The sequence below is a fragment of the Schistocerca serialis genome, chromosome 8, assembly GCF_023864345.2.
Source record: "Schistocerca serialis cubense isolate TAMUIC-IGC-003099 chromosome 8, iqSchSeri2.2, whole genome shotgun sequence".
NCBI classification, from domain to species: Eukaryota; Metazoa; Arthropoda; class Insecta; order Orthoptera; family Acrididae; genus Schistocerca; species Schistocerca serialis.
This window is the reverse complement of record NC_064645.1, coordinates 615,468,581-615,485,777: the sequence shown is the minus strand read 5'-3', so window position 1 is coordinate 615,485,777 and position 17,197 is coordinate 615,468,581. Positions and strand designations below refer to the sequence as shown.

The following is a 17,197-nucleotide window of genomic DNA, read 5'->3' as shown; positions in this document are numbered from 1 at the left end:
GCTATAATGAAGATTCCACAGCAAGAAACCATAAAAGAATTATGCCCTTTTTAGGAATGCTGAATTTTGTCCGGCTTCATCTGCCCTGCTGAGCTGAGTTGCAAGAACCGCTGACTGCAGCTCTTTGTGAACATAATACTAAGGGGAATTCACTTGTCCAATGGACAGATGCGATGAGCTCTGCTTCTGAGGCAGCACAGCAAAGCATAGCAAATGCTGCACCTCTGCATTGGATACACATATTCAATGTCAGTACAGTAAAGTTTTCCATGTACATGTGCCTGTTGGAGATTATCCAGATACATGGAGATTATCCAGATACAATAACATGTTTCTTACATGTGCACATTGACTTAGTAGGCCCACATCCACCATCAATGGTTAGCACTATTTATTAAATGCAATTGATTGCTTCACTCATTGGCCATGAGCTATTTCCTTACCTTTGTGTAAATTGGGTTTCGCACTTCAGGTGTCCGCTGCACACAAGCACAGATTGTGGCCGGCAATTCAAGTCGGAGTTACTTATTCAACTCAGTAAATTCTGTGGCGCATTCCATCACAGAACAACCAGCTATCACCCAGCGAGAAATGGCATTGTCGAAAGTTGGCACTATTCTTTAAAGGCTGCACTGATGTGTCTAGATACACATTGGACAGCTGCCTTACCCATGGTCTTGCTTGGACTTCGCACTGCGTACAAACCAAACTTGGATTCATCACCAGCAGAGCTTGTGTATGGCGAAGAACTTCATCTGCTTGGCAAGTTCATTGACCCATGTTCTGTACAGCTACCTGACCACAACCACTCAGACTTCATTTGATGTCTTAGGGAACATATTTGCATGCATTCACCCTCGTGGCATGGAACAACACCTACCTACATGCATCGTGACTTGCAAACAGGCACACATGTCATGTTACAAGTAGACAGTGTCAAACCATCAATACAACCCCCATGAAAAGGCCCATATCAAGTCATCAAAACAGGAGTACCTGCATTCTCAGCTGACAGAGTGAAACCTGCATACATCCCTCTGTGAGTCCGGGGCTTACAATAGGCCCGAGTTATTCCTGCCTGTCATAAGAGGTGACTAAAAGGAGTCTCCCACCTTTTCGCACTACAAGTTCAGGTCTCGTTTTATGGTTTGACCTCCCACTTTCCAAATTCTGGAGAAGTGCGGGACATTTGGAGAAGGACGCCTTCGTGGTGACCAGTTATCCATAGTGCAATTAGATTCAATCTCGTGCACCTCTTCTTATCATGGCTTTGCATTCCCATCTGCAATTCAAGTATTTGGGTGAGGATACCTTCTGGGGCATGTCATCTTCTTCCATTGTCTCCTGCCCTCATGCACTCCCATGACAAAATTGGATTTTTCGGCACCCAACATCCAGCACAGTAGACAGTCCATTGTGGTGGAGCCATCATGTACCCATTTGGTGGTAGCCCCCTGACAGCACAGGGATCACACTGCTGATGCCTGAGCTTTAAACTCTTCACATATGACAAGAAGTAGATGCCGGACTTGTTGGAGCATCAGGACTCCCGCCAAAGGACATTGTGCCAGGTGGCCTTTGCTGTGGCTGGGTGGTGCCCATGGGGAGAACCCCTGATCGGAGTAGGTGGCATCAGGGCAGATGACTCGCAGTGAAGTGAACCAAGTTATGTTTTGCTGGGGACCGAATGGCCCCAGCAGTCTCTAAGAAAGGAAAGGTTGATTTCAATGCTGACAGGTATAACCCTAAATTGTTCTCCTCCCTAGCAACACCTTGGTAGGGACGTAGGGGTTCAGATTGACAGGATCCATATTCGCCTCCTTACTTAGTGTGCAGCAGAACTGATTGGTACTCCTTTCTGGATACGAAGCCTCTGTTTTTTGTTGAGCACCTGGAGGATAAGTTTGGGGAAGGGACAACACTGTCCAAAATGCGCAATGGGTCGGTTTTTATTCAGATGGCATCCCCAACCCAGCCCTGGGTGTTACTTGTCTGTGACATGTTGGGTAATTTTCCTGTTTGGTCACTCCCCATAAAAGCCTCAATGTGATCCAGAGAATTATTTTTCATCGCCACCTCTTGTTGTTGTCCGACAATGAGCTACGTGCCAATTTAGAATGGTGTGGTGTTCATTACATCTGGCACATTTACGGGGAATCCAGAGACAATTGTTTTTGCTACTGGTGACTTTGTCTTGGCCTTTGAGGGTGATTCGTTACCTGAAAAGGTCATGGTGATAGTATACTGATGTGACGTCAAACCTTACGTCCCTCACCCTATGTGGTGCTTTAAGTGCTGGAAATTTGGGCACATGTCCTTCCAGTGCAATTCCAGTGCCACATGTTGAGGTTTTGGACATTCGTTGCATCCGAATACTCCATGTGTGCCTCCTGCCATCTGTGTGAATTGTAGAGTGCACCGCGCCCCCTCCCCGCTGGACTGCCCGGTACTCCAAAAGGAGCGGAAAATTATGGAGTACAGAACCCTGGGCAGGCTGCCTTACCCTGGGGCTAAACTCAAATATGAAAAGCTAAACCCTGTTCGGGAATGCTCTCTTCCTAAGCTGCTGCCACGATGGCGTCACCTTCGATGGCGCCGTTATGCCCATTATCTAATGTAGCTCCAGTGGGCCCTCAGGACCGCCCATCTTCCTGCCCCTCCAGTTGGCTGCGGTCACATCTTCTTCTGTTGCTCCCCAGGCTTCTACTTTGAGAGCCACTGGCAGCTGGTCAAAGGGCTTGAGAGTCTCCCTCTGTCCCTGAAGCTACTTCTGAGAAGCACTCCCAGCAAGCCCCTAAGGAGTGGCGAGAGGCCAAAACTTCAAAGAAGTAGTCCACTAAGAAATGGGAGCATCCAGTGCCCCTCACACCAAAACTCCACCATGGCTCTGCGTTCAAGGACAAGTTGGAAATTCTGGCATTCCTGAGGATCTAGATGTTACCGATGCCTTGGATGCAATGGTACTGGATGAAAACATTCAACCAGTGGTGACAGTTGATGCTGAGGCCTAATTTACCTCCTTTGTCACTTCATGCCATCCCAGATGACAAAGTGTCAATTTTCCAGTAGAACTGTGGAGGTTATTTTTCACACCTTATACTACAAAAACTGTCCTGCCTGTGACAGACCGTCAGGTGGAGCATGCATCTTCATCCTTCCCTCTGTCTGTAGCAAACCTGTGCCCCTTCAAACACATGTAGAAGCTGTGGCTCTCAGGTTGTGGACAAGGCAGGAAATTATCATCTGTAACATCTACCTCCCTCCAGATGGTGACGCACTGCACCATTTCTTGACTGCACCCATTTCGCAATTCCCTCCAACTTTTCTCCTTATGGGTGATTTTAATGCCCATAACCCTTTCTGGAGTGGAACCAAGGTCACTGCCCATGGCAAAGATGTTGAAGACCTACTAACTCAACTCGACCTTTGCCTCCTAAATACAGGTGCCCCACACATTTCAGTGTAGCACATGGCACATATTTGGCCATTGATCTCTCGGTTTGCATTCCTGGCCTTCTCCCATCTGTTCCCTGGAGAGCACATGATGACTTGTATGGTAGTGAGCACTTTCCACTCTTCCTGTCCCTACTCCAGCATCCTTCATCTAGAAGCTTGCCCAGGTGGGCTCTTTCCAAGGCTAACTGGGACACTTTCACCTCTGCTATCACCATTGAATCTCCATTGTATGCCACCATCAGTGAGGTAATTCACACCATTGCTAATACCATTATTGCCACAGCTGAATCGTCAATCCCTTGTTCCTCCAGTTGCCCCCGACAGAAGTCAGTGCCTTGGTGGTCGCTGGAAATCACTGCGGCAATTAGGGACCACAGGCAGGTCCTCCAACATCATAAGCGCCACCCCTCCCTGGAGAACCTTATTGCCTTCAAACGGCTCTGTGCCCAGGTTTGCCTCCTCATCAAACGAAGGAAGCAGGAATGTTGAGAACGCTTTGTTCCCACCATTGAAACATGAACCTACCTCTCCTATGTGTGGACCAAGCTTCGCCGACTTTACAGCTATCAGACCCCTACAGGTGTATCCAAAATTTCCACAAATGGAGCTGTATCTGCCAATCGAGACGTAATTGCAGTGTGTCTTGCTGAGCTTTATGCTCGCATCTCTGCATCAGAGAATTACCACCCCGCCTTTCATCTCCTCAAACAGAGGATGGAATGACAACACCTATCTTTTGCTCCACGCTGTCCTGAGCCTTATAGTGCTCCTGACACACCCCTGGCCTAGACCACATCCATTCGCAAATGCTGAAACATCTGTCAGCGGATACCCAATGCCACCACTTTGCCGTCTTCAAGCGAATGTGGAGCGATGACAGATTTCCATCGCAGTAGTGGGAAAGTATCATCATTTCAGTGCTAAAGTCCAGGAAGAACCCACTAGATGTTGATAGCTATTATCCTATCAGCCTCACCAACATTCTGTACAAGCTGCTTGAATATATGGTGTGCCGTCCGTTGTGTTGGCTCCTTGAATCTCGGGGCCTTCTGGCTCCATCCCAGTGTGGTTTTCGCCAAAGATGCTCCACCATCAACAACTTGGTACATCTGGAGTCTGCCATTCGATTGGCCTTTTCCCAGCGACAGTACCTTATTGATGTCTTTTTCGACCCGAAAAAGGCCTATGATACCACTTGGTGACACCACATCCTCACTACTCTGCATGAGTGGGGGTTCTGGGGCCTGCTCCTGATTTTTATACGGAACTTTTTGTCACTCAGTACTTTCAGAGTTCGCATCGGTGCTTCCCACAGTGCACCCCATATGCAAGAGAAAGGGGTCTCGCAGGGCAGAGTGTCCCACTCTTTTCAGTTGCTGTCAATTGTCTCACATTAGCAGTAGGATCATCAGTATCTCTCCTCCTATATGCTGATGATTTTTGTATTTCCTTCTGCTCCTCTTCTATTGTTGCGTCTGAACACTGGCTGCAGGGAGCTATACAGAAGGCGCAATCATGGGCCCTCAGTCACAGCTTTCAGATTTCGGCTGCCAAAATTTGTGTAATGCACTTCTGTCATTGTCGTACCATCCAGCCCCATCCAGAACTTTACCTCAACGACCAACTTCTAGATGTAATGGAGACTTACCACTTTTTGGGACTGGTCTTCAATGCCCGCTTAACTTGGCTTCCCCTCTTCGTCAGCTTAAGGACAAGTGATGGCAACACCTTAATATTATTTGATGCCTGAGCCACATCGATGGGGATGCGGATTGTCCTAGACTGCTGCAGCTGTACAAAGCCCTCGTACAGTCCCATATTGATTATGGGGGCGTTGTGTGTGGTTCAGCATTGCCCTCTGCACTGCATTTGCTGGACCCTATCCACCACTGTGGAGTTCGTCTCACGACGGGAGTCTTCCAAACGAACCCCATTAATAGCATGTGTGTGGAAACTGGCATTCCTCAATCGCAGCTGTGGTGGCAGCTATTGCTTGCAAACTATACCACCCACAATCATAGTTTGCCTCACCATCCAAATTAGCGTCTCCTTTTTGCTAACACAGCGATCCATCTCCCGCAACGGCAGCCCAGAACTGGAAATCCCTTCGCTGTTCGTGTCCGGTCACTTCCTAATGAACTCAATGCTAGCACCTTTCCTGGGGGTCCACTTCTGTACACCTCCATGGTCCATAACTCGGCCACAGCTTTGGCTGGACCTATTGCAAATCCCCAAAGGCTCAGTTCCACCTGAGGCCCTCTGCCGGCAATTGCTATGTCTTCTCAGTGAATTTGAGGGCTAAGAAATAATCTACACAATTGGATCAATGGTCGACGGTCTTGTTGGCTTTGCTTTCGTCCACCGTTGGCCATACTGAACAGTGCTCCTTGCCAGATGGCTGCAGTGTTTTCAGTGCAGAGTTGGTGCCATCTATCATGCTCTTGAGCATATCTGCACCTGCTCTGGTGAGTCCATCATCATCTGTAGTGACTCCTTAAGGGGACATGCTCGTGAAAATTACCAAAAATTTGAAAAAAAAATTCTTGGTCTATAGAAAAGAGCATTTCATGCTGATTTCAAAAATGTATAGTTTATGGGCATTATCATTTTCCGTTCATCCTAAAATTGAGGTTGAACGTAGTGTTGCACAGGAGCCATGCCCATCTGTCAGTCTGAAATGCATCAGAATACGTGATGCATTATTTTATTCTTCTGTTTTCTCCGTCGTTAGTTACGGATCGTTAACACAGTTGTATTCTAGAAGTCACTGACTTCCGAAACCAAACTACAGGCATGTCTATTTTGTTTCTGTTTGTGTGTGTTTGTGTATGTGTGTGTTTCCTGTGCTATAAATGCCAAGATTAAAGAAATTTAGCCCCAAATGAAAGTTTTGCGCCAACCAGTTCCAAACACAGCCGCCTAATACGCATCAGTTGCTTCAAAAGTGGCCCACGGAAACTGTGTCTGCAGGCAGTGAATGTAATAAGGACAAGCCTAGTAGTATTATGAACAGCAATAACAACGGAAATGTTATTGTGAACTTAAATATGCTGTCAAGGCTTTTGAAGAGTGCTGTGAAATGTTAGTACTGCGATTGTGAAGATAGTATTGACATTTCTGAGGATGTTTCAGCAAGGAAGAGTCTTTCAAGTTGGTTAGTGATTGCCTGTAACTCGTGTAAGAGGCACAGTGATCCTATGACATTGCCAGTAACTGAGAGTTGATATTACATTGTAAATATTCAGCTTTGTATTGGAAGGGGAAGGAGAGCTGCCCGGACTTTTTGTGCAATGATGGATTTGCCTCCACCTCCACTGAGGTTTGACGGATACAATAAATTAATACATAATGTTTTATGTGGAGTAAGTGAACATTCAACGAAAAGAGCAACAGAAGAAGCAGTAGCCTTGTCTGAGAATACAGACATTGTAGCAGCACTTTATGGATCTTGGCAGGAGAAAGGTCATACTTCTCTGAATGGGGTTGTAACTACCACATTTAATGAAACTGGTAAGATACTAGGTTATGAATGTCTAACAAAGCTCTGCCAGGGTTGTTCTAGTAAATTTATTGGCACCCATGTTTGTGAAAAGAACTGTGATGGGCCAAGTGGAAACATGGAAATGAAAGGAGTTCTAAACATTTTTAGAAGATCAGAGGTCAGCCGTGGTGTGAGGTATGTAGGCTACCTTTGGGATGGAGACTGTAAAGGACACACTACTGTTGTTAATGACAGACCGTATGGGAACACTCTGATAGAAAAACTTGAATGTGTTGGGCATGTACAAAAAAGAATGTGAGCTCGGCTGAGAAAATTATGTAACGACTTCAGTGGAAAAAAACTGTCAGACAGAAAACACATAAGTGGACCCAGGTCATCTCACAAAAATTGAAATTGACTCTTTGACTCAATATTATGGACCAGCAATAAGGAGAAATGTAGGAGATTTTGAGAACATGAGACAGGCTGTTTGGGCAACATGGTTTCATAGTGTGTCAACAGATGAAACTCCACAGCATGGTTTGTGTCCAAAAGGGGAAGATTCGTGGTGCAAGTACTGGTTGAGCAATGCTACAGGCATACAATATACCCACAAGCATTTCTTACCACTTGTAACGTATGCAATTAGGCCTATATATAGGAATCTGGTAAATAAAACTCTACGTAGGAAATGTATGCAAGGTCTCTCTTAGAATGCAAATGAAAGCTTCAACAGCTGTATATGGGAGAGACTACCCAAAACTGTATTTGTTGGGATGACAGTGCTGAAAATTGGTGTACTGGGTGCAATAACGGCATTCAATGATGGTGCAATTTCAAGAATCAATGTCATGAAGAAATTTAACATCCAGCAGATGGAAAGGAATATGGCTTCAGCTCTAACTGCTATTGATAAGTGGTGGGTAGCCGAAGCAGAGACAGCTGTAGGAGCTGCTGCCAAGGAGTAAAAGATAAAGAAAAGAATGAAGAGAGAGAGTGAGTCTGAAGGATAAGGAAACTGCAGGACAACTGGAGTATGCAGCTGGAATGTTCTAAACGAGTATAGTGGTAAGTTAATAAATCTGTAAATCTTCTTTTGCAATTTACTGAAAACTCGAATTTTCGTTATTCAGGTACATTTTTCTCCTTAATGACTGAAGTTAAACTCACAAAAATTGGTACAGATATTTAGAATGACCTCCTCTACCTCCCTTGCCTACTATTTCCTGAAAAAATTATAACATGATGACATGTGATAATTGAGTTACATTTTTAAATATTTTTGTTGTAATAAAATAAATTGCTTGTGTTTTTCACAGATCAGCATCAGGGAAGGAAACTGGAGGCATAAAACACTAATGTGAATCTGTACTCTGACTCTTTTTCCAAACTGTGCAGTCAGTGGTTCCAAAGAAAATGGTACCGCAGTGAAATAGTGTTCCTTTTTTTATACTATTATAAATATTGTTGTCGGTACCAAAGTATAATATCTCAATGATTTTTTGCGAATTGCTTTGACTAATGACCCTAATTGTGTGTAATAATTTCGAGCTATCTCTGATTTATAGATCAGTTGCACTATGAGGGTGAAGATAATGCTAAAAATGCAGCCCGTTGAGGGGCGTGTCCCCTTAAGCAGCCTACAAGCTCTCAACCAGTGCTTCCGTAGACAGCCTTTGGTAAAGACTATCCAGGAGTCTCTTTATGCTCTCTGCGACAGTGGACTTTCAGTGACCTTCATTTAGACCCCAGGACACGTCGGGATACTGGGCAATGAACTTACTGACCACTGCCTGGCCAAACAGGCCACCAGTAAACCATCTCTGGAAGTTGGCCTGCTGGAGACCGATTCGCAATCGGTCTTCTGCCGCAGAGTTTTCGCGATCTGGGATACTGAATGCCGCACCTTGAGTACATGAAATAAGTTCCATGTTATCAAGGAGACAACAATTGTGTAGCAGTCCTCCATGCAAACCACTCGCAGGGAATCTGTTATCCTTTGGCAGCTTCACATCGGCCATACGTGACAAACACATGATCACCTCCTCCGTCAAGAGGACTCACCTCAGTGTCACTGTGGCTCCCTTATGACTGTCATCCACACCTTGTTAGACTGCTCAGTTTTAACCGCTCTGTGGCAGATTTTTAACCTTTCCAGCATGCTACCGACAGTGTTTGGTGACAGTGCCTCAACAGCAGATTTAGTTTTACGTTGTATTCATGAGGGTTTTTTTTATCGTACCAGGGTGGGAGTCTGGTCTTCTCTCAGAGGCGTCCACCCTCCCTCCATTTTAACTCTCTCTCTCTTTCTTTGCATCTGTTTGTCTTGGTTTTTGTCTTTTCCCTACATGTGTTCATCTCGCCTTGTCTTTTTGGGGTGGACATTTTTGTGTGTTTCAAAGTGGCTGACTCATCCTCTTTTATTCTTGTGATTGGCCAGCCCAGACCATCTGCTCTATGGTTTTAATACCTTCCTTCCTTGTGGTGTACCTTTTTCCTGTTTTGTTCATTTCTTTTGTTTTCTCTTTCGGTGTGGTTCCCCATTCCTTTCCCCCCTTTTACTTTCAAAAAACTTAATTTGGCTGTTGTTTTACCTTGAGCCTTGTTTGTATCAGGAAAAAGGGACTGATGACCCTGTAGTGTGGTCGCTTTATACCGCAACCCAACCAACCAACAAAACCTGGATACATGTTCCCAGAAGTACTGCCAACATTCACACCGCAAAACCAGCCTCTGCCCCTAACACAAGTGCAACCATCTGAAGCAAACTCACTACCTGAACATTGAACACCCTCTGGATGTCGGCACCAATGATGTGTGTCGCTATGGATCGGAGGAAATCCTCTCTGGCTTCCGGCGGCTATCTGATTTGGTGAAGACTGCCAGTCTCGCTAGCGGGATGAAAGCAGAGCTCACCATCTGCAGCATCGTCGACAGGACTGACTGCGGACCTTTGGTACAGAGCCGAGTGGAGGGTCTGAATCAGAAGCTGAGACGGTTCTGCGACCGTGTGGGCTGCAGATTCCTCGACTTGCGCCATAGGATGGTGGGGTTTCGGGTTCCGCTGGATAGGTCAGGAGTCCACTACACGCAACAAGCGGCTACACGGGTAGCAGGGGTTGTGTGGCGTGGGCTGGGCGGTTTTTTAGGTTAGATGGCCTTGGGCAAGTACAGAAAGGGCAACAGCCTCAACGGGTGTGGGGCAAAGTCAGGACATGCGGGGACCAAGCAGCAATCGGTATTGTAATTGTCAACTGTCGAAGCTGCGTTGGTAAAGTACCGGAACTTCAAGCGCTGATAGAAAGCACCGAAGCTGAAATCGTTATAGGTACAGAAAGCTGGCTTAAGCCAGAGATAAATTCTGCCGAAATTTTTACAAAGGTACAGACGGTGTTTAGAAAGGATAGATTGCATGCAACCGGTGGTGGAGTGTTCGTCGCTGTTAGTAGTAGTTTATCCAGTAGTGAAGTAGAAGTGGATAGTTCCTGTGAATTATTATGGGTGGAGGTTACACTAAACAACCGAACTAGGTTAATAATTGGCTCCTTTTACCGACCTCCCGACTCAGCAGCATTAGTGGCAGAACAACTGAGAGAAAATTTGGAATACATTTCACATAAATTTTCTCAGCATGTTATAGTCTTAGGTGGAGATTTCAATTTACCAGATATAGACTGGGACACTCAGATGTTTAGGACGGGTGGTAGGGACAGAGCATCGAGTGACATTATACTGAGTGCACTATCCGAAAATTACCTCGAGCAATTAAACAGAGAACCGACTCGTGGAGATAACATCTTGGACCTACTGATAACAAACAGACCCGAACTTTTCGACTCTGTATGTACAGAACAGGGAATCAGTGATCATAAGGCCGTTGCAGCATCCCTGAATATGGAAGTTAATAGGAATATAAAAAAAGGGAGGAAGGTTTATCTGTTTAGCAAGAGTAATAGAAGGCAGATTTCAGACTACCTAACAGATCAAAACGAAAATTTCTGTTCCGACACTGACAATGTTGAGTGTTTATGGAAAAAGTTCAAGGCAATCGTAAAATGCGTTTTAGACAGGTACGTGCCGAGTAAAACTGTGAGGGACGGGAAAAACCCACCGTGGTACAACAACAAAGTTAGGAAACTACTGCGAAAGCAAAGAGAGCTCCACTCCAAGTTTAAACGCAGCCAAAACCTCTCAGACAAACAGAAGCTAAACGATGTCAAAGTTAGCGTAAGGAGGGCTATGCGTGAAGCGTTCATTGAATTCGAAAGTAAAATTCTATGTACCGACTTGACAGAAAATCCTAGGAAGTTCTGGTCTTACGTTAAATCAGTAAGTGGCTCGAAACAGCATATCCAGACACTACGGGATGATGATGGCATTGAAACAGAGGATGACACGCGTAAAGCTGAAATACTAAACACCTTCTTCCAAAGCTGTTTCACAGAGGAAGACCGCACTGCAGTTCCTTCTCTAAATCCTCGCACAAACGAAAAAATGGCTGACATCGAAATAAGTGTCCAAGGAATAGAAAAGCAACTGGAATCACTCAATAGAGGAAAGTCCACTGGACCTGACGGGATACCAATTCGATTCTACACAGAGTACGCGAAAGAACTTGCCCCCCTTCTAACAGCCGTGTACCGCAAGTCTCTAGAGGAACTGAGGGTTCCAAATGATTGGAAAAGAGCACAGATAGTCCCAGTCTTCAAGAAGGGTTGTCGAGCAGATGCGCAAAACTATAGACCTATATCTCTTACGTCGATCTCTTGTAGAATTTTAGAACATGTTTTTTGCTCGCGTATCATGTCATTTCTGGAAACCCAGAATCTACTATGTAGGAATCAACATGGATTCCGGAAACAGCGATCGTGTGAGACCCAACTCGCCTTATTTGTTCATGAGACCCAGAAAATATTAGATTCAGGCTCCCAGGTAGATGCTATTTTTCTTGACTTCCGGAAGGCGTTCGATACAGTTCCGCACTGTCACCTGATAAGCAAAGTAAGAGCCTACGGAATATCAGACCAGTTGTGTGGCTGGATTGAAGAGTTTTTAGCAAACAGAACACAGCATGTTGTTATCAATGGAGAGACGTCTACAGACGTTAAAGTAATCTCTGGCGTGCCACAGGGGAGTGTTATGGGACCATTGCTTTTCACAATATATATAAATGACTTATTAGATAGTGTCGGAAGTTCCATGCGGCTTTTCGCGGATGATGCTGTAGTATACAGAGAAGTTGCTGCATTAGAAAATTGTAGCGAAATACAGGAAGATCTGCAGCGGATAGGCACTTGGTGCAGGGAGTGGCAACTGACCCTTAACATAGACAAATGTAATGTATTGCGAATACATAGAAAGAAGGATCCTTTATTGTATGATTATATGATAGCGGAACAAACACTGGTAGCAGTTACTTCTGTAAAATATCTGGGAGTATGCGTACGGGACGATTTGAAGTGGAATGATCATATAAAATTAATTGTTGGTAAGGCGGGTACCAGGTTGAGATTCATTGGGAGAGTGCTTAGAAAATGTAGTCCATCAACAAAGGAGGTGGCTTACAAAACACTCGTTCGACCTATACTTGAGTATTGCTCATCAGTGTGGGATCCGTACCAGGTCGGGTTGACGGAGGAGATAGAAAAGATCCAAAGAAGAGCGGCGCGTTTCGTCACCGGGTTATTTGGTAACCGTGATAGCGTTACGGAGATGTTTAATAAACTCAAGTGGCAGACTCTGCAAGAGAGGCGCTCTGCATCGCGGTGTAGCTTGCTGTCCAGGTTTCGAGCGGGTGCGTTTCTGGATGAGGTATCGAATATATTGCTTCCCCCTACTTATACCTCCCGAGGAGATCACGAATGTAAAATTAGAGAGATTAGAGCGCGCACGGAGGCTTTCAGACAGTCGTTCTTCCCGCGAACCATACGCGACTGGAACAGGAAAGGGAGGTAATGACAGTGGCACGTAAAGTGCCCTCCGCCACACACCGTTGGGTGGCTTGCGGAGTATCAATGTAGATGTAGATGTAGATGTAGATGCTGAGTGCACTTCCCTGCAAGATTTTTAGATGACTCTCCACATCCACCAATGGGGCTGATGTTGCAGCGTAAATTGTGTAGTATTGTGTTCACCACAGCTGTTAAAGACCTGATGCACCAGCCACCAGAGGTGCTGTTTTTTGGCATTAGCAGTTGAGTTGTTCTTGATATTCCTTGCGACGTTCCGTGAAAGTGACAGTGAGCTGGAACTTGCTTGCAAACAGGAACAACTCTTGACTAGTGCTAATCTAATACAGAAAACTAGTCTCAAGTGCTTCCAGAGTATCTTTTTCTGTCTTCTGTTTACATTTAAAAAGTTTGTCATTTCTGCTACATGAGTGTTCATATTTTGTGTGCTCTTTTTGTTGAGTTGGTTGAACACGATAACATTATTAGTTAACACTTAGCTGCACCGACAATCCCATAAAATTGTCGAACCATCATGAATATATGCAGTAAATTTTCAGCTGTTCCAGTATTATTCAGCTTATTCTGAGGTTGGTTTGATTCTTTATACTAGTTGTTAATGTACACTGTGTAGTTATTTTGAAATAATAGTGCATACTTACGTACAATGCATGACAACATAAATCAAAACAGACAGTGCTAGTGAATTACTGTTGTTTGTTTTAATAATATTGAAAAGTTATAACTTTCAAAAGAGGGAGCATAGAGATGTAAATTTTCTCAGAGGTGTAATTTGGTGATGTCTTCAAGATCTATTAATCAAGAAATTTTTAGACATGGTGCTGTACTTCATGTAGTTTGCTCAGAAGCAGTTCTTGAGGAAGGTGAATGAGCAAGTTTTGGGAACATTGTACAATGATTTTAGAATACCTGAAGAAACACATACACACTATATATAGGGCTTGAAAAGTAGCATCTATTTTTGGTAAAATTCACATCTGTTTTTGCTGAAATTCAATTTGTTTGTTTGTTTGTTTGTTTGTGTGTGTGTGTGTGTGTGTGTGAGAGAGAGAGAGAGAGAGAGAGAGAGAGAGAGAGAGAGAGAGACTAGATAGATGTTCAAATTTAAAAGGTGGTTGTCAGAATATTGGTTTCAGCCTTTGAAGGCATTTGTAGCCATGCACCCCATACTTCATACTTGTCAACACTACAGATAGAACCAATGAGTCACTTAGCAGACAAGTAGAACTGAAAATAACTCTGTTTGTACATTAGAGGAAGAATTTTGGTGTAGTCAAAATACATTGGCAGGTTTTATTTTTGAGTCGCTATAGAGTGTGTGTGTGTGTGTGTGTGTGTGTGTGTGTGTGTGTGTGTGTGTGTGTGTGTGTGTGTGTGTGTGTGTGTGTGTACATTATATATAAGATGTCAACCCTGACAGTAAACAAACTGGAATTATGACTGTCAGAGGGGAGAGGAGCGGTATAGGGAAACAAGGGCAGATGACTACTTTGCGTTCTGTATTTCTGTGAAAGCAGATCTAACATGTGGTCACAAAGATCACCGATCCCTTCTGGTGTTATGAGGGTCGTAATCCAGTCCCATGGTGGACCAAGATTAGTCTCTTCACTAATTTCAAAATAAGAAAAGAAAACAATGAACAACACACAACACAAAGCTTACTGAGGTTAACAGTATCATAAGTGAGATATGAAAAAAAATTGTTCAGGCCCAACATCTACAGGCATTTGATGCAACCAAAGTTCAAGAGACCCACCACCTAAACCAACAACATTAAAATGTCTCCATTATGCCAAATCTTGAACTTAAAAGAGCAAGCAGACATATCCATTTCTTTCTTCAGGCAGATACTAGGCCCACAGGTGAGTACTACATTGCATTACACAGTGTGTGTCTTATACAGACCATTCACCCACCCACGTATTGGCATGGCACGGCACCAGAGTATCAAACACACTGATACTTCGTTGTGCTCATGCACTTTTTATTTTGAAGATTGGTCTTTGCTAGATGGTGTGCAATACCAGTAACTGAAAATTAGTTACTTTTTAACATTTCTGTACAGAAAGTAAAGTTATTCCAAACTATTCCTGATATTTATTTATTTTTTATTTTTTTTTATTTAGCGTATGGCTAATACCGACATATTATGAAATTAAATTACTTATAGATATGTACATATTGACACACAAGAAACTTAAGTTTATCTTTATAACTGAATATCCAGTCCTTCAGTCCAGCGCACTGCATCTGGAGTTGCTAGCAGGAAGTCCTCTTTGGCACCGTGATAGGCTCAAATCCTGCATTCACTGACAATGTGGTGAACAGTCTGGTATGGAGCCCCGCAGTCACAAGCTGGATCAGGCAGCTTCTTCCACTTAAAGAGAGCATCTCTGCATCGCCCAGTAACAGTTCATCTGAATACAATTCGCTATAAAATAGTGTCCATTAGGTAATTTCAGGTTTTCACATTTTGAGGCAGAATTTGCATCTATATTCACATTTATTGCAAAATATTTGCTACTTGAGATACATGTGTTATGTGGTGAATATTTGTCATTAAACAGTTTGTCTGGTTTTTATAGCCATGGTACATAGTTTGTCAGCCAGGATGTCTTCTCAAAGTGCACAGTATTCCCGATTGGGAGAGACCCCAAAAGGAAAGCGTTTTTTGTGCCAACAAACAGACCTACTTTGTATGAAAGTTGTGTATTGCAAAATGTTTTATCTAGATTTCACATATGAATAACAGGCTCATCTAAGAGAAGTCAGAATATGTACTGAACTGACAAGAACATCATTACTTTAATGCTTTATGTGTGGTGAATATAAAATTCAAATACAGTACACAATAGAAAAACAGATTTATGTGGCTGGACAGTACTGTTTTCAAGATTTTACAGTAAACATTCTAAAGCAAGTAACCACAATCATAAACTTTTTAATTACTTTGTATTTAAATGATTTTAATTTCGTTAAAATATTTGCTGCATACACTATGTTGAGTTCTTAAAGTCTGTGATTGTAATTGAAATAAAATGTATCTTGATTACTAATTTAAGGTCACCACCACCACCACCACCACAGCACCAGGCTGGCACAGAGAACAACAGTGAAACTGTTACTGATGAGGTGGGGTCGGCAGCAGTGGGTGGAGGAGTTAAAAGAAGGGGAGAAAGTGCTCTGATTATACCTCAGGAAGAAAACCCTGAGGATGATAGTCCTCGCCTTGGAAAAGTACGGCGCTGTACGCCTGTTGTAAGCAACCATACTGATGTTGTGGATGATGTCATGAACATGCAGGGTAAGGCTTTTGTTAGTTACTGGTTACAAAATTCGTGTCAGATGTATACTGTGGTCAGGCAATAAATCTTTTCTCCCTGGTAGTGTTAGTATATTATTGAAGGGATGATCAGAAAGTAATTTCACATTTTTAACCTCATAAAACACAGTAATAAAGGAACACATTTGATTTTGGTTTTGATGCTCGGTCTTCTTACATAGTCTTTGAAAATATCAATATGTTCCGACTTCATGCAGTCGTACTGTAGTATTTGAGAAAATGACTGACATTAATAGACTATGATTATTCAATTCTGAAATCAAATACTGATCCAAATTTGTGAAAGGCTGAAGAATATCTTGTAGAATACTGAAGGGGATGTCAAAACAGATAGACATTGAGTTTATTGCTGTAATGAAGTTACACACTGAATACCATTGGCTACTCTAAAGCTTAATAGCTAACCCAGTGATATAGTGACTGCACCAGGCATCCAGTACATCTTTCATACAACCACTGCATAACAACTGACAAAGTGTGTAGCTGTGTGTTCCACCACTAAGGGGGTTTCATTATGACTTTTTACAAAATAATCTACTGAAAGGATTTTTCATGGAGGTATCGTATCATAAATGTTGACTGATCAGGATAAATACATATGGGGAAAGTACATGAACAACCATCAGCTCTATAAGGAAATGATGACAATGAAAATTTGTGCTGGACCGGGACTCCAACCTGGATTTCTCACTTTACACAAGCAGTTGCCTTATCTGCTTTGGCTATCCACGCATGACTCACAGCCAGCCCCGAATTTCCATATGACGTCATTCCTGTGTCAGAAATGTGCTCTTACACATGTTATGTAACTGACATACAGTGGAGAAGATTTTAATTGAAAATAGCCACCAGTGAGTTGCATTATTTCTATATCATAAGAGAGGAACTCTTAGTGAACATTGTGAAAACAAGTGAGAAAACAAGTGAACACAAATGGAAAAGATAATG

The 17,197-nt window shown here is 43.4% G+C and overlaps 1 protein-coding gene across 1 annotated transcript in view; it reads left to right on the top strand.

Annotated features, from left to right (window-relative positions):
• LOC126416789 (ninein-like protein) overlaps positions 1–17,197 on the top strand; it is a 145,112-nt gene that overhangs the window by 55,675 nt on the left and 72,240 nt on the right. Inside the window, exon 11 of the mRNA XM_050084656.1 lies at positions 15,969–16,210. Coding sequence (XP_049940613.1) covers positions 15,969–16,210 — 242 coding nt within the window. The remainder of the gene's footprint in view (positions 1–15,968; positions 16,211–17,197) is intronic.